We start from the raw sequence: 25,972 nt of genomic DNA on the forward strand, positions 1-25,972 counted from the left end.
GTCTTAAAAGCACGAACAAAAGGAGACCCGGAGTTTTTTCCCCCCTTTTCCTCTCGAGTCAACTCATTTTCTTTCACCTTTTTCCCGTGACACGAAAGAAAAGAAAAGGGGAAAAAAAGCAAGTTAATAAAATAAAAAGTCCCCAATTTCAATTCCGTTTCACCATTCACGGGTTCCCGGTCTCCCGTCTCCCCTCAGCCCCAAATCTCCCCTTTTCAAGAAACCCGTTTTATGAGAGATCCAAGATAGAAGAAGAAAAAAATACAATCCAGACATAGTTTCATACACTCAAACCCAATCCAGCATACTCTAATTCTTACTTACTCCATCATCCGTAAGTGGCTTGTTCCCATCACAGCTTGGCAGCCCGATCCAGATCCAGTCTCTCCACAACTATCGCCTTCACTGCGTTGGCTGAGGTCATTGCCCAGATCGGTGACTCACATTACTAACTAGGTATGCACATGGATGAGTACCTACCTATCTAGGTCACCTAGCTAATGGATTGCTGGCTGACAGCTGACATGACATCCGTATATCGCAGCATGCGTCCTCCATACGGAGCACCTCCGTCCACGGGTGCAATATACCTTTACAGTAAGCACATGCACATGCCAGGGGTGCCAAGCTGATCAAGTCCGTATCTCATGGGTCCTCAAGCCCTTCCGTCGCGGTATCTGGTATGCATGCATGCATATATGCAGGTACATGCACGGGTAATATACGTGGAGAGACGTGGTATGAGGCCTGCTCGACGAGCTGAGTAAGGGTTGTGGGATGGGTTGGGGGGAGACAAGAAAAAGAAAAGATGAGGGTCAATTCAATATGCACAAGTCTAGTTAGCCTCCAACATTTGGAATAAAGTCAAATCCAAATCCACATCCTTCCCGCAGTGACGGATAGAAGTGGATATAAGGCTGCGATGCGTGAAGTTTGGGCTGAATTAGACCGGGATACTCGATCCTGGTATAAGCCAATGCAAAGTACCTTGTCTAGTGGGCGAAGCTAGGGGAATTAACCCTATTTCTGACTCCAGAGAAACAGGCGGTAACTGCAGGAAATGAGAGATACATGTTACAGCTCGAGGGTCTTAGAGCGGCAAGCCGGCCGGATCGGAATAATCGCCTGGTGTCGGTCTTGGAAGTCGGCTGTCGTGTGGATCGGAACCACCGACGGCTTTGGAGTGTGCCGACTGTGCTTGACCAGGTTGTGGGCTATGGCCCGGAGTCGACATGGACTGATGTATCTTAGCCGACGATACAAACTACCATAATGTGTAGTGTAGTGCAGGGCAGTGCAATGTAGTAGGGCAAGTCTTTCGCTACCGCTTGGGTATTCAATTTTCGAGATTGACACCTATCCAAGTCTATTGAACTGTTACAGTCTTGGAGATAGATACAGTATGTACCTTTAAACCCATGAACACATAAAAACAGCAACGCCAATGCAAATGATGGACTAACTCATCGCCCGGGTGAACAGAATACATCGAGGATGTGTTGCACCTTGTTCAAAAAACTCAAAACGCCGCTTGCTGGATTGTATGGAGATGCAAAATTAAGCCATAAAATAAGCCACACAAAAAAGTTCAATTCGTAAGATCGTGATCGTCGTGTGCGGTGAAATGCACACAGGAATGCTGGGGTTTAGGTTCGTTTGGAGTGTCCATCATCCGAATTGGGCTCTGCCTCTGCCTCAACTGGAGCCGGGTCACTCCGGCGTTTGGGACTACCGTAGCCCATCTAGAATCAAGTTAGAGGAGATCATCAGAAAACACTGTTTGGCAACTTACCTTGTCAAGTTTGTAGTTGACCATGAGAAGACTCAGCGGGATGAGGGGAGCGTGGCGATGACAGCCAGTGTCAACAGCCTGTCCATGGTCTCTTGGTACGCACGGTTGATGGCAATGCGAGTTGGAGATCCCATTGGGTACGACAGAGCAGTGGTCAGTTTGCCGAAGATTTCAGCAGCTTGGCCTTTGCTTTCCTCGGGGAGGTAGCGGAGAAGTTTGTGTGGAATGGCAGAGGACCAAACGGCTCCTGAGATAGCGGCACCCACTGCACCACCCATCTCCATTGAAGTCAGGAACATCGCAGTGGCTGCTGCGACTTCCTGGTGGCTGGCGGAGGCTTGGACGCCCAGTTGGACGGGCACGTTAATTAGACCGCCTCCGATGCCGACTATGATTTGTGTGCCGAGGACTTGGAAATGCGAGGCTCCTTCGCCTCGGTACAAGAGCATCAGGGCTAGGCCGCTCATGTACACAACACATCCGATGGTAATGTAGACGCGGTATCGTCGAGTGTACTTGATAAGCAGCGATACGCTGAATGCAGCAATGGTTGAGGTGAAAGAAAAGGTCTGGGTGACGCGCCCGGCAGTGGCGACGTCGTACCCTTGTACAACCTGCAGGTAGGAATACAGATAGGGCTGAACGGAAAAGTAGAAGGCCACTAGGTAAGGTTAGCAAGGACATCTTAAAGCCGAGAGAATATTTAACTTACTGAAATACCAGAACGCCAATGCACAGCCCGCAAGAGCAGTCCTCTGCTTGAGGAGGTGGAGAGAGAGCAGGGGCTTGGGTGCCAATTTCCGCGAAGTCTCCCAGAGCGGTAGCAGACACAGGCAAACAACACCAAGTGCAATCATGACCAGAATACTGGCATTCTTCCACCCGTTCTTTGCGTTGGCCGCGAGAGTCAAAGGCACCAAAATTAATGTGACGGCAGCCGACAAAAGGACCAGTCCACCCACGTCCAGATCGTACCAGGTCCGACGCATGATGCTGCCCAAGTCAGTCCGTCTTCTGGTCCGCTTTTTGATCAAATTCAATCTCTGGGCTTTCCGTTGATTGAATAGCAGCGTGAGGGCGAGTGGCAGGAAGGATGCGGGCAAGATAATAGCCCACATTCCATAACCCCATCGCCATGAGGAAGTGCGCAGCACCGCCCCCGCAATGGTCGGCCCGAGCCAGACCGTAACCAAGAATGGGAATTCGGGCAGGAGGGCGAGGAAGGCACGGTTGAGCAGGTCACTGCTGTCGGCGATAAAGACTTGTTGGAGGATCTGCAAGCCCGTCGAGCCGGCGGAGTAGAAGATTTGGGCAGAAGCGTAGGTCTGGACGTTGGTAGAGGCAGCCATTTGGATGTATCCCAGGACGTATATAAGGATGCTCAAACAGAAAGCCTCGAAGCGACCGAATACGTCGGCGATTTTAGCCATAGGGGGTTTGATGACAGCTATAGATCGATTAACGATTAGCAGCGGCTCATTTTTGCGGGGTAATAAACTCACCATTGACCACATTTTGGACAACGAGGACGGTCGAGATCAATGAATGTTTACTGAATGAACTCGTCGCATATGCAGACAGCGACATCACAGTCTGACCTTCCAGCGACGTGCAGAATGCCATGAGGAATATACTTCGCGCTAAGTCAGTAGGGGTTCAGCAAAAGCACGGGACTGCAAGCCACACGAACCTGACGTAGGCTATCATTAAAGACTTAGTTGTCCAAGTCAGATTGATGGCTTCAATCTTTTGGACTCCCTCCTGTATTTCATCCGGTGTGGACAGCCCACTAGACTGGCCCTCGACCTCGCAGTCATCCTGCAACAGTTGATCCCTTTCGTCCTCCATTCTGGCGTTTTCGTGTTCGATAGTGCCGTAGGACGGCCCTGAGCGTGGATCGAGAAGTGGCATCTCGTGACCGATGCACCGTTACCACAAGATCGTATACGTTCAACAAAAGTATTCTCTAACGGAAAGCGTCCAGATAAGAATAACCGGCAAGAGAGTTCGGTCTGGGATTGGTCGAAACCATATACAAAAGACAGCGACCTTAAAAGCGGCGATTAAGCGGGAAACAGATCATCAAAAAAAGAGTTCATGCGACATCAGAAGTGAAGTAGCGGCAGGGGCATCACATAAAAGGGAAAAAGAACCCCTGCTCTAATAATGAGTAAGTACTTCCGCTCTTCAGCCCAGTAGCCCGAACCAGTCAGATCCACAGGGAAAAAGAAACGACAACACGAGATGCCAACAGCGAATCGGAGACCGGATTAGGACAGGAAAAGAAGAAAATAAATATGGGGCGCGATATGTAAAAAGTTGTGGAAGCGCGCTTGCCTTGGGGGTCGACCCATGAAGGGCTATTGTAAGTCAGAAGCAGGATCGAGCAGGCAGCTATGGGGCAGATTAGCAGATGGGTAGATCCGCCGTGCTTCGGAGGGGAGACGCCCAAATGTAAGGGGAAACAGGTCTTGAAGAGTTCAGGCTTGCAAGTCTTGGGTTCGCTGGGCAAAACGACACCAAGCCCGATCGTCGGTCGCACTTATGCACGTTGATGGGGTCGGTGGTGGCAGAGAGACGAGGTGAGAGGCTGAGGTCCGATCTCAGCTCATCTCTAGCATTCCAGGATGCTGCACCAAGACAGTTTAAGAAACAGTGTCCCGAGGTCACAGTCTTAATCCAGTCATCATTCTAGGATGTTGAAATACCCAGGTGCTTCCCAGAGTATTATTCCTCAAAGGTATGGAGAGATGTGTCAAAGAGGAAAATTAAAAAAAAGGTGGAGTTCCGGGCACGGGAATGTTACAATTGGAGGGGTACCCACGGAATACATCAGTTCACTTAGTGGCATGGGCTGAGTCTGTGGTACTGCTGTGGTACTGCCAAGTCACTTTTTCCCTGGTTCACCTCATCAGATAAGATGAAAGTTTGATTTCCCTTTTGATCTTTGTTACTGTCTTATTTGTGAAGTTCTTTTATTTTTTAGCAAAGAGGGAACTTCATTACTACATAATATATACGAAATGTCTCCACTATCTGGCAGCAACATGCATTGAGACCCCCGTTAATTAACTCTGACCTAGGGAAACATCATGTCATTGCCGGAATGGAGAGCCGGTCACTTGACCTGGGGATATATCATTTTCCCTCCTACATTCAATGTAATATTTGGTATACTTTATGCAATATAGTGGAAAATATACTTGAAAAGGGGACGGAAGAACGGAACAAAAGGAAGGGATCTCTACTTTTCTCCACTTGTGTCATACTAACACGCGACTGGTATGACCTCAGCATCCGAAATAGGGCTTGTGCAGCGCATACACCCGATTGTCGGGATTACACCGCACTAGGCATAGTAGGATCAGATAACTCCAATTGGGAAGGTGTGATATTCTGTCTAAGTCAGTGTACAAATATAGGGCAGCATTATGAAAAGAGAAAAGAGAACATGAACAGAAGGTGGACCCAAAGTCTATATAATCCGCATATAGGTACAGGAGCACAATGTATGTTATAGACATCCGACACAATGCCAAGTCCAGCCTAACAACGCTGAATTCAACATGCACAGTGTACTTGTAGATGTGTGTTCAAGTTATCATTAATTGCTCCGTTAATGCACCTGATAACCACAAGTGCGCCAACATGGCTGATCATCCGCCATGACAGGAATCGAACAATGATTATGGGAATAGATTAATTCTACTGACTAGAACCTATCCGCACGTCGGCTGATCTGCGCCATATCAGTCATCTTTAGGACATGCACGGGTGGACCTGAAATTCTGTGGAGCCGTAATATCTGCAGCAAGCCGGTATCTTTAATTCTACATGGATAGATGATAAACGTCCTGCCGTGCTCCATTATAGTTTATGGCCAAAAATAGTATTGCTGTACTTCATTTCAATTATCCTATCCATCAATATATAATGTTTGTTCTTCGCAGTGGCCATCGCCATCTACTTACTGGGGCATATAACCAACAACATCCCGCTAATCTACTCCTGATCGATAATCAAATGACCAAAATTGACGGGAAAGTCCTTGCCCTCACTTGATGGCCGGGCAGCATAGACACCAACCCAGAAGTCCTTCACATTCTCCTCGTCAAAGACCCAAGTGACCTCCCGGATAGGGGACTTCTGCAAGCCCTCGACAAGATAGATCCACAGACTGTTGTCTGTTTCCTTGACCAACTCGAGAGTTGCTGCACCACCGCCTGAGGGCACTGGGATCAAGCTCCAGTCCGCCCAGTTATCTTTGGCGACGACGCTGAGGTGGGGTCTGCCGTGGGTGAGTTCAATGCCGCTCTTCACCCACTTCTGGCCACCATCGGCGGTATTCAGAACCAGGATCACACCGCCCTGATCATATTGCTTCTCCCAAAGGGCATTGAAGGCGACGCGGATCCGCTTGAAGGACTTCAGCGGCACAGACTTGTACAAGATCGGGGCTGAGAAGCGGATGGTGGAGGGCGGCTTGGCCCATATATCTGTGGAAGCTGGTGCTTTGATGACAAACTCTGGAGGGAAAGTACCGTTGCCTGGCACTTTCGCATCTGAGTTGGCGAATTTGAATTGCGATTGCGACATGGTGGGATGTGGAATGCGGGGAAGCAGTGGTAGAATCACAGATGGAGTATGTTCAGTCACCACGCCGTCTGTCATATATTTGGACAAGAGGGTGGTTGAAGTGGAAGATTGAGGATTCCAGACTAACTGAACTCAGATAGTGAGCAGAAAGATAAATGATCTCACCTATGCGAGCAAAACAGGCAGTGCCCCGACTACAGCTACGTCACTACATACCGGACATTTATCGGAAGATCATGTCGCGCAATTGTTTTCTAGTGAATTCACCCAAAAGCCAAGGACGGAGAAATTCTTGAGTTAACACTTTTGTTCTATATCTTATTTCACTATTTACAACCATATTCCTTGAAGTCCAGAAACATTTGAGCTCCACGATGTACATCATCTACTCGATCAGTACCACGTGACCATGTTGATGATGTAAGTTCTCCCGTGAGGCCCCCGGGTTACTTTTTGACTATCATCAATCATGGCTGCAGCGTGCCAGCTTATTGGACCAATTTGCAGTTGAAGATAGTCCCAAGGGTGTATACCCCTTTGGTGACACAAACTACCATGACTACACGACTACTTCATCCCGATGAATGGGAGCTTGCCTCACGATCCTCAATTGATTCACAGGGGACGTTCAACCTCGATGAAGCCGATTTTGAAGCACAGGTCCCTTATTCATCCAAATTTGGCGAACGTCAACTGCCCTGGCTGTCTCGAATCTTTTCGACGGCAGCAGCGGGTTATCGCCGCCTGAACAACACTTCCAGACCGGCACTCGCAGGCACGCCACGACCGAGCTGTTCTCGACGTTTTTGTATCCGCCGCTGTTGCTACCTCCCCGTCGTCGCCGGCATCGTTTTTGTTCTAGCGCTTTTCACATCGATACTCTTCCCCTCGTATACCCACCTGCCCGCGCATTATTCTACACTCCGGAAATCATTACTCGAGAGCTCATATCCCGGACGAGGCAATCCCCGCCAGGAGAAGGTCTTCATTGCAGCAAGTCTGTATGATAGTGGTGGCGAGCTTGCGCAGGGCCAATGGGGAACACAACTTCTGGAATTGATTGATCTGCTTGGGTCTGACAATGTGTTTCTGAGTATCTACGAAAATGACAGCGGCGAGGAGGGAGAGCGCGCATTGCGCGCGTTAGAGGAACAAGTGCAGTGCCAGAAATCCATTGTGTCTGAAAAGCACCTGGACCCGAAGACTGTACCGACTGTGACCATTCCCGGTGGATCAAAGCGAATCAAGCGCATCGAATATTTGGCCCAGGTTCGGAACCGAGCACTACAGCCATTGACCGACCACCCGGATATGAAATTCGATAAGCTACTCTATCTGAACGATATCCTCTTCCATCCCGCCGATGTGCCCCAGCTCTTATTCTCAACAAATGCCAACGAAGACGGCATTGCCCGATACCGTGCAGCCTGCGCCGTAGACTTCGACAACCCCTTCAAATTCTACGACACATACGCCACCCGCGATCTTGAAGGTTACAGCATGGGTCTCCCCTTCTACCCATGGTTCACATCATCCGGCAAAGGCGAGAGCCGAAGCGATGTGTTAGCCGGCAAAGACGCAGTGCGAGTGCGCAGCTGCTGGGCGGAATGGTGGCGTTTGATGCCAAATACTTCCAAACCGGCTCGCCGCCTACAACACCCAACCCAGCACGTTTCCGCTCCGGACACGATCTCTTCTGGGAGGCGTCTGAATGCTGTCTTATTCACGCGGACATCCAAGACCCGCAAACCAACGTCGACGAGATCACCGATACGGGCATCTACATGAACCCGTTCGTGCGGACGGCATATGACCACCGCACCCTCTCTTGGCTCGGAGTCACCCGCCGCTTCGAGGGGCTGTACTCGTTCCTTCACAACCTTGGCAATCACCTTGTCGGTCTGCCCTGGCACAATCCCCGTCGTGCGGAAGTCCCCGGTCAAATTGTACAGGAGACTGTGTGGGTTCCGGATGCTGCGCAGGATGGTGGCGGCTCTTTCCAGGTCGTTGATCGGGTTGCGGGCAATGATGGCTATTGTGGTCGTCGTGGCCTTCAAGTTATTGTTGAAGACCGTAAGCCTGGACAGAAAGGATTCGAGAACATCCCTGTCCCGTCATAGATGCTAATGTTCTGGAATTGATACCCATTCTACCCATTCTTGTCATATAGATTTGCTTACCTTTTGGTGTCTTTGGTGTACTGATAGTTTTGTTGGAGACGTCTTTAGGGGCATTAAATAAATGAATAATACATCAATGTTTATACCTCTTACTTTAGCTAAGACTACGCTCTCTTGTATCAAAGCAAACACCTGGAACCGGAGTTGAATTCCCTCCTCTAGGATACCCATCGAGGTAGTCACGGCGGTGAGGGAAACAGGAGCAAAAGGCTGAGGTAGAAAGAGGTTAGTCGTTTCTATTGGCGAGAGAAATATCATGATGTGCCGACATCCGAATAGAAGTCTACAGACCAGGCCCGTTCCGCAGATCGCTATAAGGGCGGAATTCCCCCATTTCCCCGCATTTCCCCAGATAAGGTATATATCCATGGACAGTATGCCTAATGGTTACTTGGTATACTAACACTAGGAGGCAATAACTGGCGAATTCACCATGGCCATCACCTCAGAAGCATTGATCTCAATCTGGACGCATCTACCAGCCATCCTTGTCACCTTTGCCTTATTCCACTTCAGTCGCAATTATCTCAAACCAGGAGTAGCGTCAATTCCCGGACCATTACTAGCCAAGATAACGAACCTTTGGAGGTTCATCGATGTCGCCAATGGTCGTGCAGAAGTGACGCTTCACAACCTCCACCAGAAACACGGGGACTATGTTCGACTAGGACCTAACGTGGTCAGTGTGCGGAATTTGGATGCCCTGAAAACTATATATGGCATTAATAAGGGATATGAAAAGGTGTTTCCAAGTTGCAAGAAACTGACGGGCCTTTTCGCTAACATTCCCAAGACCCATTTCTATTCTGTTCAGCAGCAGCTTGCCAAAGGCAGACCGACGCCTACACTATTTAGTACAACCGATGAAAATTTCCATGCTGCTATTAAAAGGCCTGTCTCATCGGCTTACTCGATGAGCACTCTGACCGAATTCGAGCCTTTTGTCGATAGGACTATCCATACCCTATTTGGGAAACTGGATGAGTTTGTAGCTGAAGCTAAAGTATGCGATATTGCTGCTTGGCTACAATACTGTAAGTATTCCATTTCTCCCCGTGAAACATGAGAACAGGAGCTAATGTAACTCGAAAAGATGCATTTGATGTCATTGGAGAATTGACATTCAGTAAGCCACTTGGGTTCCTGGAGAAAGGGAATGATATCGACGGTATCATCGTCGCGTTGGAGCACATGCTCGACTATTCCGGAAAGGTTGGCATGGCGACAAATGAGGCAATTAATAAAGCTAATTAGATTGAGAGATAGATTGGGCAGATGCCATGGCTTGACTACCTTTTCATCAAGAACCCACTCAGGAGCCTTTTCGGAGGGGGATCAACCGGAGCTGTAGCTCGCTTTGCTCGCGCACGACTAGATGAACGACTGAACCAGCAACGCACATCACCAGTGGCCAAAACACACAAGGACTTCCTCGATCGGTTTTTGGAAGCGAAAAAGGAGCACCCGACTATTGTAAACGATAACCAGGTCTTCTCATATACGATCAGCAATATGAATGCTGGCTCCGACACGACGGCGATTTCCCTCCGAGCAATCCTTTATTATACCCTCAAGGACCGCCGAGCGAGTACGAAGCTTCACCAGGAGCTCACCATGGCCTTGGAAGAAAATCGGATCTCTTTACCTGTCTCGTGGAAGCAAAGCCAAGAGCAACTCCCTTACCTCGATGCAGTGATCAAAGAAGCACTGCGTCTTCACCCGGCCGTGGGATTGATGCTGGAGCGGGTCGTGCCCGCCGAGGGACTCCAGCTTCCTGATGGCCCATTTCTACCGGCGGGCACGATAGTTGGTGCTAATCCGTGGATAATACATCGTCACCGTGTCTTCGGGGAGGATGTGGAGTCATTTGTTCCGGAACGGTGGCTCAAGATGGATACTGAGTCTGAGACTGATTTCCAGGATAGAAAGCAGAAGATGCTTCGTGCGACATTTACTTTCGGGGCTGGACCGAGGACTTGCATTGGCAAGAATATCAGTCTGCTTGAGATATATAAGCTGATTCCATCGCTGTTTCTAAGATATCAGGTGAGGATATGGTTCCACAATGAGGTTCGACTCTAACTAGGGCCCTTTCTAGGTTGAACTCGATGATCCGAGTGCAGAATGGGAGATTGTTAATGCGTGGTTTGTGAGGCAAAAGAATATGGATGTGAGGTTGAGATATAATGTCAGAGCATAAGCCTCGAAAGGGGACAAAGAGGGGAAACTAACTCGAAAGGGCAATCCACACTCTGTTTACATTAGACCCAGAAGGTTTTATATTGCAGATACTGGTTACCTGAGACTAGAGTAGCTGAAGTTCCCTTGCTAGCTTGGAGGAGCTAGTAGAAGACCCAAGAAGATCATGCTTAAAAGGTATCACAGCCCGTTCCAGTGATTTGGCTAGTGTCTGTAATAGCTGATGAACAAGATATCCTATAACACAATGAGACAGATTGGTAGAAGCCTAAGCAATCTCTAGGAGAGCAATAAAGAGCACTGTTTGTTCACCGGAAGATCTCTTTGTTTAGCATACCCAGAACAAGTGGGATGTTCTTTCCTGTTCTATGTGAACATGTTACATGATATGTTCCTTATGGGAATGGTATCCTAGAATATCTATACCTAAGTAACCTAGGTGATATTCAAGGACCTTATAAACATATACGTACTTACCTAGGTATATACTTGTATGTTCCTTCCCGTTATGTTCTCAAAAGGAAAGAGCCCGTCAATTTACCAGACGTGCCTTCCCAAGTTGAACAATTGATCCTAACACGACCTCCACACGACCTCCACGCGTCCATCACATAAATTGTTTTTGCTTTCTCCCTCTTCTCTTTTTTCCTCCTCCCCACTCGGATACTCTGTTCCATCATGGAGAAAGCCAAAGTCATCGGACCTAACGGTCTTGCTCCAATTTCTCTTCAGAGACAAGCAGATATTCGCATCACGACCGAGGTGATCTACGACGTGATCACCAACAGCAACATGATTAGCCTGGAGGAGAGCGCTCATGCTCCTGCTGCTGTTCGTAACAAGGCTCGTGCTGATCGTCTCGCTGGTATGAAGACCGTGTCGGCTCGCCTCAACGGCCGTCGCTTCACCCAGGTGAATGTTAATGATGAGCCGCGTAAGCTTTGTGATGCCTCGAAGGATATCGAGAAGGCGATGAAACTCGCAAAGGTACGTCGCACCCTTCTTCCATCCACACCCACATCCACCTCGTCATCTCCACATGTGCATGTGCTCCTGTATTCGACTTGTTCCTGTTCTCTGCTCTTGTGTCCATTTTCGTTCACGGGTCCCTTCGATCCCCGTCACTTCCGAGGACAACACTTACCTTTCTTCGTCACTCCTGTCTCACACTGGTCTTGCATAGGACAAGCAAGCTGCTGCTTCTCGTACCACTGCCCCGCGTGCCTCCCCTGCCTGAAGAACTCTGGCATCGATCCGCGTGCTGAGCCGTTTGTTCCTGCTGGACCCAAGGATGAAGTCGCTCATGCGCCTCTGAAGAGTGCCCCCCCACAAGGCCGCTCCTGTCAAAGCCGCTGGCGAAAGCAAGGACGCAGATAACGACTCCACCGCTGGTTCCAAGAAGGCCGGATCCACCGGGGGTGAGGAGTCCGCAACCTCTCCCAAGAGACCCAGAGGTGTGACTGCTCCTGCTGATTTCATGAAGCAGGTCCGTTTGCTCCACTTGCAGAAGCAGATGGCACCCAAGGCTGTCCCTGCTGGACCTCCTCGTCGGATTGTTTTCGGGAACCTTCCGGAGTGGGCGGACATCCCCAGCGTCCTGCAGCTTGTCTACGGCGGTGCAATTGAACGTGCCTGGAGTGAGAACGGCGAAGTCATCGTGCAGTTCGTTGATCAGGACGTCTGCGTCAAATACTTTGGGAACCATTCCGAGGGGATCAGTCTGAAGGATGGCGATAACGACGTCACCATCTCTGTTGTCATGCCCGAGGAGGGCCTGCAGGATAACGCCGAACTCTGGAAGCGTGTGCAAGGGGGTGCTTCTCGCGTCGTTTCTCTCTGTGGTCTTCCGACTGGCTTCAAGACTACCGACAATGAAAACGTCTTGGGTATTGCCGCTGACCCTGTCTGGGGTGGGAAGAGCTTCGAACGCATTCTGATCAAGCAGGCTGAGGTAAGTTTGCATGCCAGTATTTCTATGTTTTGAGTCCCTACTAACTTGTCGTTCCAAGTCCGGTGTTGATGTCTACGTCTCCTTCTACGACCTCCATGACGGTTGGGACTTCTTGCAAAGCATCAAGGAGGGAGCGTACGACTGCATTGCAGGCTTTGAAGTTGATCCGTAAGTTGTCGGTTTACAGTTTCCCACACGATTGTTTACTGACTAGTTATTCCACCAGATGCGCTCTGGCTCCGGGATTCCATTTCATGGATGAGCCCAACCTGATGTTCTCCGGAATTCTCGCCATGGGGGAATAGTTCGATATGGACTTTGTATCCCTCGACAGCCACGGCCGAGTCGATAGCCATCATGGCTATTTGAATGGAGATATGGGAATCAAGAACGATCATCTCTAATTGAGATCTTGCTATTTGTTTCGATGGGGTTTTCAGTTGATTCTTCCTCTTGTTAGGACATGACTATCTACCGTAGCCCACTAAATGAAACATAAGTTATGCAATTGAGAACCCATGGGAACACAGGATCACAGATCCTGGAAGCCCTATAGCATATAGCAGCTGCCACAGTAGGAGAAATCCGACGTAGACATGCATGACGATGTCCGACACACACACACAACCTTAGCCGTACAACCCAGATCCCTGCACGCTCACCTCGCACAACCTCAATGCGGTCTCGAAAGTTCCCGACATCAAAATCTCCAAAACGCCACATTTGCAGAGAAACCCATAATATTTAGCCCTGTCTAATTGGCCAATTTAAATTAAATTAGTCACGAACTATATCGGCAGTTGCTGCCCCTCCTGCCCTTTTCATATTAGTGCTGATGAGATTCGACAGCGCCGAAGAAGGACAGTGGTCAATTGGAGCTTATTGTGGAGTTTGGCAATTTAGTGCGAACTGTAGCGCCGGGGATGTCAAACCGATGTGGATAGCTTTAAGTTGTCTCCGGAGTAAATTTTAGTTTGATGAATGGTATTGGTATATTAGCACGGAGTACACTGTACGGAGTATACGGAGTACAATATATACGTACAATATACACAACTCTGCAGTAAAATGCCAATTCAAGCCAATCCAACCTTGGATGCATGCAACTCGCCCCATATGCCGTATTACTCCGTTCGACTTTCCGTGCAGAGTCGCAGAGTGGCCTTGGAATCAAGATTGGTGTCTCGCACTGTGACACAATAAGCTGTGCTATTTCTATACTGCAAATCCCAGCATTTTGTTCTACACTTCATGTTAGATCGCACACCGAGTAGACTAATAGAATGTAAAATATGCATACTATTGTAAATTCAAACGATTCCCTTGATACAGGTGTATTATACAACATTGAAAACATACAATGCCAAAGTACATTTACGTCTGGAATTTCCCCTGGAAACAACCTGCTATATCACATGTGCACACATCTGAATACCAAAGCCTCGGTAATATCGAATTCTTCACAGACTCACATATTTTGTATTTATATCGACTCTACAGCATAACACACAAGTCACTTAACCCCCTTATTACACTCCTAGCCCCACAGAAACGAACACACAATCCAATGCCCCATAGAAACAATGAGGCTGAGACATCGGATCGGCATTTTATCTTTCTGTCAAAAATAAAAAATAAAAAATAAAAAATCTGATGGAGCCCGGGGATGAAGTCCCGAACCCCGACACGCTAGGACTTGGCAGGCTCCATTATGTTTTCTTTTACTTTTGACGATCTCTATTTTGTTCGTACTTCTACTCTCACCGATCTCGTGTTAACAATAGATAAGAGCAAAAAGGAAACAATGGGAACAAAAGCAAAGAAAGCAAATGCCGGAGCGCGACATGTCAATTCCTTTATGTCCGTTATTGCCTGGAACTCATCATCTAGAATATATTAAATATTGGGTACGGAGTATATATATGTACGTCGTATACAATATATATGTTGTGTTGTAGCTATGGTTTGCCTAAACACATCCATCTATTTATTAACTAACAATTGCCATACGGAGTATATAAAGAGAGATCACCGAAGCTATATTATACGCACGGTACATAAGTACCAGAGCCAACAATGCGATCCTTCAGCCTAAGCCCCTAACATGCCCATTGTCCCTGTCTTAGGAGATCCTGCATTAATACATGCAGGTACTTTGGTTCGCCATTCTTGCATAGTGAGCTCGAACAATGGAGACATAGATGAGAAGAAGGGGGGGACAAGGGAGGTCGCAAAGAACAACAAGAAAGCCCCTGACGAAGCCGCGAAAATGTCAAAACGCACTAGATAGTTCACTAGAGAGTTCGAGATCCGAGATCTTATACGAACTCAACAGAAATACGAGATATAGCGTTCATCTTGGCGTGAAAGTTAAGACCCATGATCGACGGATCTGAGGGATTGACCGGGCAGTGGATAAATTCTTTTCTTAGCACGGTCTGGCCAGCTATGCTGAGTAATGGTCTTTCACCTAGGTATCTGTGTATGGGAACACAATGGCTGTGGATTGACAGTGCTGCATATACATGTACGGGACATATGCTTGTATGCCCGAAACGGGTCAAATCCAACGGTTTTCCGGCTATCCTTCCTGCACTGGGTTGGACGAGGCGGAATCTCCGTGCCGAACATATAGGGCGAGGAATGACCATGTGCGTCGGGATTTGAAATGTAGGCCAGGAAGGAAAAAAGCAAGGGGAATTTGTGTTCAACAATGATGCAGAGAGGGTAACGGACATGCAGAGATTATGTGTGATTCGTCATACCGGGTAAATGTGGAAAGAAATGATTTTAATCGAATTCAACATCGACTCTTTAATGTAATATCTAGATCTAAATCCGAATGGGTTCGACTCTCACGGTATGGACTGCTCCATACGACATATTGTAGATATTATATACCAAGAAACAAGCTTGGAAGTAGGAAGAGAAGGTGTAGAACGGAAAGACAGGATCCCGGGTGGAAGATTTGGGGGGCGTAAAGAGAGAACATCCAAAAGACAACAGACCTCCCACGCTGAAAAGAGGTATCTTAATAAAGACGAAGACCGACCCACGCAAAAACGAAAAGACAGACAAGTGACCTCCCAAACAAAAAAAAAGAAAAGAATCACCGTCGCAACGCAACATCCCCATCCTTCCTCATCCAAGGATACCAAACATTAGTATATTCCCTCACACCGAACTTCGGCGCACCGCCATGATCCCCCACCGAAGCAGAAGCACCCTCCCTCAAGAACTCCCCATCCCGCATACGCCTCTGCTCCCGCAGAGTCGGACACTTCTTCTCCTTGATGAAGCGGTAAAACTTGCACTGGATACCCTGGAAACCGCGTCTCTGGCGATTTGGGAACTGGCGATTGAACGCCTCGCGGACCTCCTTCCACTCCTGACACAGATCAACGCGGTGGTACCAGATGAAGTACATTTCCTCTTCTTCGTACTTTGGCCGCGGGGGACGGCGACGGTCGCCGTTAGTGGAGGAGGAGCTTGAGACGCTTGAGTAGCGCTCGCGCGAGTGGTAAGGGTCTGGCGAGGAAGGGGCGGACAGCGAGCTTTGAGTTCTGCTTGTGCTGGCGCGGTTGTCGGAGGGCCGGTAGCTGAAGAACATCTGGGATGGGCCCGTTACGTGGTTGGTGCTGCTTTGGGTTGTTGCTGTGGTGGTGGATAGTGCTGGGCTGGTGTCGTGGTAGCTGCGGTTGTACCAGTAGTTTGGGCTTGGGGGGGAAGCTTGGTGAGGGTTGGTGGTAGCTGTGGCGGTTGGATGGGATTGAGGCGTGCTGGGAGCGTGGCGAGATGTCTCCGTCGCCTGGGTTCAGTAAGGCGTCGATTTTCATTTTGCTTTGTCGTGCTGATGGGAGTGTTGCGTATGATTCTGTGTGGGTTGCCATTTTGGATTGCCAGTACGTATGTTGTATAAGAGTTGGCTTTGGGATTTTATAGAGGGCCAAGCTTTGGAGTGTCCCAGAATGCTCAGACCAGGTCTGATAGTAGAAGTGGGGATATAGAGAGGTCTATATCAGAGAGCCAATGGACGATGTGAAGTATAGAAGATGAAGTATAATATGTCCTTGGGGGTAAGCAAGGCCTATAGATCTCTAGGAAAAAGAAAAGCTGGAGCACCACTTGGTCTTAAATGAGGGAGCAGAAATTCGAAAAGAAAAAGTCAGAGACTAAAAGCGCTGTTGGATGCACTGGACCGACTGCCTGGGTCTGTTCCTTTTGGCCCCCCCTGTATAGCTGTGTACCGCGGATACACAAGGCTCGTTGGGCTAACAGGGGTCCTTTTTTTTTTCTAGAGGTTCGGTTCCACCCCCAGAGAGACATATTTCTATTCAGAAAATTAAATTAAATTGGAAAATAATTTATTAAAAAAAAAGGAATTAACAGACCGGTGAACCGGACAGTTGCTCCGTGTTCGGTGTAGTGGAGAGACCATACTGTTTTTTTTTCCTCTTATTTTTCAATTAATTTGATATCTTTTGAAGATGTGGCAATAGCTTCGGTCTACTCCGTTCCTTAACTTTTTTTTTTTCGAATCCTTATTAGGAAAGTTTGGCTTTGTCTATGCCGTTGGTTTGTTGGTTTGTAGCTTCATGACACAATCCGATCGAATTTTTTTTTTTTTTTTTTTTTTTTTTTCTTTTCTTTTTTTCCTTTTGGTATTGTACATATGCAGTTACGAAAAACGGGGGCCACGCGGTAACCAAAATTACAATTTACCTTTAGCCTTTTGCAATTTTAGCGCCAAGGCGAAGTTTATGAATGACAAATCCCGAGTTTGGAGAATATCAAAGTAGTTATCCGAGGAGATTAGAGATGTAACAGATGAACGATTTCCTAAAAGATCAAAGAGGATCGATTTCTTGTTTCTGTACATATCTGCACTGTTATTGCATGAGCGGTTAAGTGATAGGCTTGAGACTCCTCGAGGACACATATGAGTTAATATAACAAAAATAATTAATTAATAAAGAGATGAAGAATCGAAGAACTCGCGTGCATTTTCTATTTTAGTGTTTCATTTGGGCTGTCCAACGCTATCCAACGCTACCCGTTCATGTGAGAAGTGGATAGGTAACGGACTAATAGATACAGTCAGGTGTGATTTTCTTTTTCTTTTTTTTCGAGGTCATGGATGAAGGAAAGTGCAGAAATTAAGGGAAAAACGAGAAAACCAACACAAACGCGCGGCGTCTATTGGTAGACGCAAAAGTCATCTGTTGCGACGTACGCCATGGTCCTGGGATGTTAGGACGAATGAGCGTGAGGAGCTAATGCAAGCTCAATTTGGCATTGCCAACACATCTCAAGCATTATGAGGTAAGAGAGATCCTTGAAGACCGTGGCACACAGGTCTCCTCTATCCTCTTCAGGGCCTTTTTCGGAGCTGCCGATAATCTATAGATGTACTACTGTACATACCTACATATCTCAAATACCCGAGATATAGCGAACCATGGTAGATTTTTTTGTCCCAAACACCGGACGCGGGGGGGGAATTGGGGAAAATCCAACTTGAACTCGGCAGCAGCCGACACAGCGGATTTCCCGCGCAGTCAACTTGCATTAAAATATCGAAGTGATACATGTCCACTTTACGGATCCCGTTTACTGTGATGTTACTCGCGTGATAATAATTTTCCTCTGCGCCATTTTTCCCTCGATCTGCGCCTTGACCAGGCCGATCGTCAGTCATCTGCAGCCGCCAACGGTTTTCTTGGATTTTCTTCAAGGTTTGACCGTTTGGACCATTCAATTTGATAATGAAAAAAGGTTATACAATATAGGCAGGTATATGCAGGTAGACGTAGTATTCCCAGTGTATCAGGTATAGAAACCTGTTCTAAATCACTCGGAGACATTGATCCATGCAATCTCCTCAAAACTGTCCAGAAACAGGAAAAGGACCAGGGCCAAAAGAAAAAGAAAAAAAAGAGCAGAAACGTTGTGATCGTATCTCTGCGGCGCAGTCAACTTGCGCAAGCGCCAAATCCATACTTAATTAGGGCACCATCTGCCAGTTCTGTATGGCCCGTTGCTTCCGAGACCCCCCTTGGCAAGCCTCTCCTCACAGGCAATCCTAGTCCCTGAAGCCCCCGATTCCGTGCAGATCGGATCAACATGGCCCTCCCCCGGGGCTAAAACCGGCCTTTCCCCCCCCCCCTCTCCACTCTGTTTTCTTTGTCTGCCGCTCTCCACCAAGTCCAATCAGGATCGTTTTGGCGTTCGTCAGTCGCGTAGCCGCAGCCCGTTTCAATCACGTGAGATTATAGTGGTATTATAGTATGTTTTAGTTTACAATACGTAGTACTAAAGTGTCTTGCATTTTTCTTTTCCATATTGCTTTTTTATCTAGACAATCCAATAGAGTACACTAAGAGAGTAGATGCAGATAATATGCACCGCGCTTGACCCCCGCTGCGACACGTAGATCGACTCCTTCCTGAATAGACATGTTGCCGTGCTCATCCATGGTTGCCCAAAAAAAAAAAAAATAAAGTAAATTTTCCAAGTTTAATTATCGTCACATTGCGCGAGTCATGCTGTGCATATTGGGCCCTAGCCACTCTTTAACGGCCAACCATTAGCTAGTAAAAAACAGAAAGAAAAAAGAAAAAGAAAAGGAAAAAGAGGGGGAAAAAAGAGAAATGATATTCCATTTAATTTATTTAATTTCAGAACGTGGGCAGATTGGTCCAAAATTCATCTGTATCTATCCAATCACCTTTTCCTATCGCTTAACGATTTCATTTCTTTTTCTCTGTGAGATGTGTCGAAATCTCCAAACTCCAAATCTCCCCTTTTTTCTGTACTTTTTTTCTTTGTTTAGTTTTTCTTTGTTTATAGTATCTTCTTAATTATGAGCCAGAATATGCAGGGTTGAATTCCAAATCCTTATTCTCCAGGCTTTTTTCTGCAGCCGTCCCAAGTCAGGAGCCAAGAACGCTATGTCCTGTTGCTAGACGTTAGCGATAGCCGCCGACTGCCCCACGGTTAAAGCACGCAATTAACTGGGTAGCATTATGTTATCCTAGATTATTGCTTACGCATACTCTGTATGGAGTACTCGGTACTATTGCGGAGTATATATATGAGCATTGTCCTTCAAAGCCAAAGCTAACTAAAAGTTGGGGGCTTTCCGACCTCGATCTAGAATTCCATTGAGACCTGGACTCTTCGTCTCTCGACTTCCTGAAATCTCCGTATTTGGAACGGGAAGGTCCGGTCGACAGGGGCAAAAATGACTCGTTTGGTGCGCAAATTTCCAAAAAATGCACCATGGATACTACATGGTAGGGATACCTAGGTATCAGGATCCAACATGTCTTGGATAGGCACTAGACCGGAGACGCGCAGTCACTGCGCAACAGGGGAACCCACAGTTTTAGAGAACCGTTGCCTAACGAAGAGATAGGTTCCTCTCCACCACGGGCCAGAGAGAAACTTCGCCAATCTGCAAATCCATCTGTAAGTACGGGGTACTCCGTATATTGTAGGCAATCTCTGGCCGGAAAAAGGCGGTTTACAATACCTATCTTGAGAAACAATCCCGAGGAGATTCCAAATAATACCCAATAACCCTGGAGGTTTTGAAACTTTTACAGGTTCCCCTCCTTCAACCATGGACGGGGCCTTTGAGGCTCAGATGGTTTGCAAGTGAACCTAGGATCGGAGGCGATCCTCCGAACTACGCCGAACTGTCAGATCTAAGACATGTACTCCGTATGGCATGACACAAAGTACTTTTACTGGAGGGCGTTTGGAAACCGCAGAATAGTGCTTGATTGGGATTAGTGGACCACGTTGTCAACAGGTCATGTTGGCTAACTGCTAACTATACGGAGAACCAACTAGTCAAGCTACCAACGGAATTAAAAAGCGCATTGAGCATCCTGCATTGGCGCGAGAACACCTGACAGTGACCTCCTGCATGCAAGAGCGACCATCCCGGAGACCCCGGTAATTCCGCAAAGGTGTTGGGCTCTGGTTGTCGTTGGCTGTTGGCTGTTGGGCCCGCAAAAGGCGCAAAAGCCGGGCGCCAGTGTTGCAACATCAGATCATGGGTCCGGGTAATCTCCAACTATCTCTTGGCTATTATTTAGCGATCCTTCAATGCCATCAAGGAAATAATTTGTGGGAAAAAAAAAAGTATAATTAATAATCAACTAGATCCAACCTGGACAGGTGGGACACCCCCGTAGCTCCTCTCGGCCTTCTGCTTCGGCTCCGAGTCCCCTTTGTAGCCATCTGGCCTTCGACTTCCAAGACTCGGTGTATATTTCAGCCGCATGGTGCCAAGGACGCAGACTTTCTCGCACTAGCCACGACGCCTACATTAGTAGGAGCAGTAGCTGCTGTACAATATACGCCCGTATGTAGGTGCTTTTACTAAATGTAGCATAGAGAGCATGTCGTGTCGCAGTGGACTCCGCTTTTGGATACTGGAGACACAAGTAGCCTAGACCAAGTACCAAGACCACATAGGACGGTTGATGTGCAATGTTGTCAAGACCTAAATCCGTATATCTCCGCTTTTTGGACCCCACGCCAGCATTTGCTCTAAACGATAAACGGGCCCATTCCTGCACGGTTCGATCCAGTGCAGCTCACCCGCAATGGAATTGGATATGATTATCTTCCTGTCTTTCTCAAGGTTGATTGCGACTCTGACATAATACCTATCTCGGTCGGGGCTCAGATATCACATACCGTCATGCTAACATCATGCTAGCATCATACTAGCATCCCCCCCTTGTACGGAGTAGTTACTATATTGTACATAGTACTATTGGACCAGGTACGAATGTCAAAAATGGGGGGAAAACATGCCAAGCAAGCTCAGTATCTACTAGTGTCACCAGCTTCTTTTCCCAGATGCAGTCTAGGGCGAGGTACGGAGTCTGTCACCTTTGTCTGAAGGAGATCTAACTTTTCGGCAGCTCATGAAGAGGGTGATATTTGTCCAAGGAAAAAAAAAAGTGCAACAAAGAGAAAACGTGGACTTTTCGAATTTCCTTTTTTGAAAAACCAAAAATTACCATAAAAGTTGAGTTCAAAGAACCTGCAAAACGACGAGACTTCGGATTCCGCCACACTTCTGGAATCGATCGACGGGCAAATCACAAAGAAATGATAAGCGAAGCAGCGAATGAGGTTCCTCGACTGACATTACAAAAATACAACGCTAGACTCTTTATTACGAAGTTGTCTTCGACAGTGCTGTAATATTTCCATTACGTTAATTACTGCTGATCAAATCGCGTGCGCTAGTACGCATCCGGATAATGATGGCAGAGCTATGGATCCCCATATTGGATGATATCACGGTAATATCAACCTGTTTGACTGGACTCATACTCCCTTATAGTTATTGCACATCGTTCAACATGGATAGCATCAGTCATGATATTAATATTAATATACAAAATAGTCGAAACTCACCAATCCGCTGCGGGATATCCACAGAACCCCCTCTCTAGTGAATTCCATAACCAAAAGAAATAATATCTATCAAATGATCCCTTCCCATCCTTCAAGGAAAATCCTATAATCTCCGGTCCACTATTGGATGTTTTTTTTTCTCCCTTGCCGATCTTCTTCACGGCCAGGCTAAGTGGGTATAGCTTCTGCTTCTGTGTCGAGGCTATTCGTCTGTCTCGTGACTTCCCTTCCTAGAATTACTACTATCAAGATAGAGTAAGACGTATATTGTACTCTGTAATTCTGGGGCTATCATCCCGATGCTGTTGTCATAGCCACCATTGTCCGCCCCCAAGCCAAGAAGCCGCCTGATCCTGGCTGTGGAGATGGACGGAGCACTTATAAGCACTAGTGGCACGTGGGTTTCGTGACGAACTGACGGAGGCTGTGCTTATTCTCGTTTAGGATGACAGATTCCTTCTCGGCTTATGTTGTTAGCTTGATCCTGCTTGTTCTGGAATCTGATGATGTACGGAGTATAGGGGTTTATCTCCGGCCTCCTAGGTTTCCAAGGTAGGATAATTTACTCGGAGATCTAGTATATGGTTACACGGCATATAATATATTGTAGAACATATGTAGAAGCCTTATGATTTATTTGTTCTTCCGTTCTGATCCGCAGACTCTTCAGCTCGAGAGAACAAGACCTGTCCAGCTCAACTCTTGTCCGTGCAGTACGGTCAGATGAGCATATATATATATATATTTTTTCAGCGGAGGCCAGTGTCAAGACCTTAAATTAAATAGGCCCACTACTCCGTACCGGTTAAACACTACCGTCCCGTCTTGATAGGGCGTATATGCAACTTCGCCCAGGTATATGTGGAGAACAATGTCATTGTCAGACCCGAATGGGATACTTCGAGCCTATCGTCTCTTTTTCTCTGGAAGTTTACTCTCATACAGCCACTACAAAGGGTCGTCAGCATGGCCACTGCGAATACACGCCGGATCCTGCAGAATATTAAATTTTCCCAGTGGATTCCTATCAGCCCTGATGGCCTAATTTAGCACTTTGTTACACCGCAGCCGATCGAACGATATGCAGTGCAACAATGGGATGTCGCCATATCTGCGATGTACTGCAGCCTACAATTTAGGGATTTCCACTGCAAGGTCGGGAATGGTTGAATTGAATGTGATGTGGTTAAGAGAACAAGGGGGTGACCGGGGTGTGGATGCAGCGTATGGGGAGATGTGACATGGCGAATCCTTCGACGCAAGAGGAAAATAAAAAAAGAAGGGAAAAAAAGCAAAAAGTCCAAGAACCAACAGTTAGAATCGTCTCCTATTCGTCAGAACGAACAATACCCGTAACGGCATTTGCATCACCGCTATTGACTTATGATCATGAGCGACCGCGGCGATCATGAGTCAAATGCACGCGAGTTGATGTCCGGACGTTTGTACACCTTTTCAGATCACGATACCTAAAGTAGTAAACAGTCAAATTCTCGGCGTCCTCTGTGAAATATCGGTGAAAAGACCGATCAGGTCAATGCCCGCACGTGCATATTATTTCCTATACAGCCACGCCAATCAGACCCCGGGCATTGACGACAAGGCGAAGCACTAATGCTGCCATCATCACACCGAAGCCAGAGAGCCGGGTCGTTAGCTCCGGGATCGGGCCTTCTGGCGTGAGCTATTTCTGCACTTTGATGTTTCAGCTGATGGGGAATTCGCAAGCCTGTTAGAGGTTGGATATTGGACGGGATGTGTCGCTTCGGGATTTGTCGTCGATGAGTGGATCGAAAGGAGGGGGTGGGGGCACTATGTTTTTGGTAGTATTCGTCTGAACTTGAGGTTGAGGTCGTATTTGCGTTGTTTCGTTTGGTAGACATCACTGCAAGGACTATACCTAGATTAGTAGGTAGTTAATTCCGATGGTCTTCATGGCTTTTGAATTTCCCCGAATTCTGGATCAGAGTCAATAATCCCGTGCTTTGAAGTATAATCAAAGTAGAAAGTACACTTCCACTCGACTCCGTACACCCACTTTGGCAGGTCGCTTTACCTTCAGATATTATTATTAGCACCCGTAAAGTATAATCGGGCACTATCGTATAGCAGACTTGGCATTGATCTTCAGGTATTCAGTGGGTTTGGGTCTTCAAGGACTTCGAAGTCAAATGGATAGTGTATCCTAGTCAATGACGAATTGTTTCCGATGTTCCTCCGACTGCAAGATATTCGAGCCCAACTAATAGCGGATACTCAAGAGACTCCTGAGCACATGAACCTGACGACAACTCGCATATCTTGACTCCGTTTGGCAACAGCCTTGATAGTTAATGTTCCCATTGGACCATTGGAGGAGCACAGGCTCAGAGCGGACTCATTTCGGAGGTGACGTCGGCCTTGCTCATAGATACTTTTGCGAGTCAAAAAGTTGCACGGTTGTTTCGTGTTTGGAGACGTGCAGACGGACAGGATGTACATCTCTCAATGAATCAGCCAAGGGGCTGAAGGATTGGGTTAAAATCATCCGTGCTTGTATTTTATGTTGGTAATTTGCTTTACTGTAATTGTTTCAGTGGAGTAGTAAATTACCTCTAGCGTGACGGCTTTTTTTATTTTTTTTATTTTTTATTTCCATTTGCAGAGCCTCACCTCTTCACACAGACACCGCTTGTTACATCCAGCCAACCAGCATCGAGCATTAGATTGCAAGGAAAAATCAACCATGGAACGAAACTGAGCTATAATATAGTTCCATTTCCACCCGAAACACTTCGGGATAGCCGAACGTGAATGTCGGAGAACGCGGAGGAGGTGTAAGTATTCTTCAGTTGATCTTCCATTCTTCTAAAGTTAAAAGGTAAAAAGGCAAAATGTGGAAGGTAAAAGCGTGAAGATTACGAGATATCTGACATCGTACACGGGATCTGCCCTCCATGCCAAATCCTATCTTTTGTGATCTTCGAGGACTTTGCATGTGTTAGGCCGCGTTTCCCGGTAGACATGGGGCTATTTCTGCAGGAGTAGTGGGGTACTCCATACGGAGTACCGGATTAGCCTTGTCTTGAATATTTTGATTTAGTCCACATGTATGGAGTAGAGTAATATCCAGCCTTGCGTCGTTGAAAGGCTACCATGCATTCATCCAGCGCCGTTGGGACGCACGTGCAATTGTAACGTGTAATGTATTTATTGAAGTCTATTTCATGTCAAATAGAGGCTGTTCGCCGTACATGTTGGGTTGGCGACTAGCTTATAGCGCTACACTAGTGACCGCTATAGGATAGATCTCCTGCGGCATGTAGGGTTTACCGTTTCGGGACATGCAGGCAGCCTAATTTGTACAGCGAATAACAGCTCGGCTTCTGGACTACACAAAGACCGGTCTGTAGTAAAATGTACATTACATGTATACAATATAGATCAACTAGCTATAAACCACAACCACTGACAAAATGAACTACAGTAAACATATTCTCTATCCAATAGACAGCTATGAAGTAGCGCCTAGATCCAAGATCGACAACACCAACATGTATCTCTGAACACCTGACACAACAATATCATCATCATCACCAACACAACCAAAGCAATAATTCTACTCTTAATCTCATCCAACGCCAACACTAACAGCATCGCCTCCTCTACCCGCCCGTACAACCCCCAAAATGACTTCATCTGCATATCTACCCCGCATTACGCCCAAGCCCCGGACCATCCCTAAATCTCATCACATCTTAGGATGACTGCATCGCAAAAAGCCAAACCACGTGGCACGATAATTAACTCCTTCCTATCTCGACATTAAAC

General features: G+C 47.2%; 6 protein-coding genes across 6 annotated transcripts; 3 read left to right on the forward strand and 3 right to left on the reverse strand.

The window, feature by feature from the left end:
• Positions 1 to 1,646: 1,646 nt before the first annotated feature.
• mirC (siderochrome-iron transporter MirC) lies at positions 1,647 to 3,703 on the reverse strand (the record flags this gene model as incomplete). The annotated part of the gene is made up of 6 exons (XM_057290748.1): positions 1,647 to 1,742; positions 1,793 to 1,883; positions 1,934 to 2,453; positions 2,505 to 3,239; positions 3,295 to 3,425; positions 3,483 to 3,703. 6 exons carry the CDS (start codon positions 3,701 to 3,703, stop codon positions 1,647 to 1,649), a joined length of 1,794 nt encoding a protein of 597 aa, XP_057151950.1.
• A 2,091-nt stretch (positions 3,704 to 5,794) lies between these two features.
• Positions 5,795 to 6,388, reverse strand: N7519_003973 (uncharacterized protein; the record flags this gene model as incomplete). The annotated part of the gene is made up of 1 exon (XM_057290749.1): positions 5,795 to 6,388. The coding sequence occupies one exon, from the start codon at positions 6,386 to 6,388 to the stop codon at positions 5,795 to 5,797; it is 594 nt and encodes a 197-aa protein (XP_057151951.1).
• Positions 6,389 to 6,943: 555 nt separating this feature from the next.
• N7519_003974 (glycosyltransferase family 69 protein) lies at positions 6,944 to 8,508 on the forward strand (the record flags this gene model as incomplete). The annotated part of the gene is made up of 2 exons (XM_057290750.1): positions 6,944 to 7,911; positions 7,971 to 8,508. 2 exons carry the CDS (start codon positions 6,944 to 6,946, stop codon positions 8,506 to 8,508), a joined length of 1,506 nt encoding a protein of 501 aa, XP_057151952.1.
• A 493-nt stretch (positions 8,509 to 9,001) lies between these two features.
• Positions 9,002 to 10,768, forward strand: N7519_003975 (cytochrome P450; the record flags this gene model as incomplete). Its single annotated transcript, XM_057290751.1, has 5 exons — positions 9,002 to 9,310; positions 9,362 to 9,602; positions 9,662 to 9,780; positions 9,835 to 10,614; positions 10,667 to 10,768. The coding sequence occupies 5 exons, from the start codon at positions 9,002 to 9,004 to the stop codon at positions 10,766 to 10,768; spliced, it is 1,551 nt and encodes a 516-aa protein (XP_057151953.1).
• Positions 10,769 to 11,445: 677 nt separating this feature from the next.
• On the forward strand, positions 11,446 to 13,023 carry N7519_003976 (uncharacterized protein; the record flags this gene model as incomplete). The annotated part of the gene is made up of 4 exons (XM_057290752.1): positions 11,446 to 12,025; positions 12,087 to 12,718; positions 12,777 to 12,886; positions 12,945 to 13,023. 4 exons carry the CDS (start codon positions 11,446 to 11,448, stop codon positions 13,021 to 13,023), a joined length of 1,401 nt encoding a protein of 466 aa, XP_057151954.1.
• A 2,804-nt stretch (positions 13,024 to 15,827) lies between these two features.
• On the reverse strand, positions 15,828 to 16,608 carry N7519_003977 (uncharacterized protein; the record flags this gene model as incomplete). Its single annotated transcript, XM_057290753.1, has 2 exons — positions 15,828 to 16,328; positions 16,423 to 16,608. The coding sequence occupies 2 exons, from the start codon at positions 16,606 to 16,608 to the stop codon at positions 15,828 to 15,830; spliced, it is 687 nt and encodes a 228-aa protein (XP_057151955.1).
• Positions 16,609 to 25,972: the final 9,364 nt, after the last annotated feature.

This window comes from Penicillium mononematosum (assembly GCF_028829835.1).
Source record: "Penicillium mononematosum strain IBT 11891 chromosome Unknown utg000002l:1.0-8112719.0:1.0-8118358.0, whole genome shotgun sequence".
Lineage (NCBI taxonomy): Eukaryota > Fungi > Ascomycota > Eurotiomycetes > Eurotiales > Aspergillaceae > Penicillium > Penicillium mononematosum.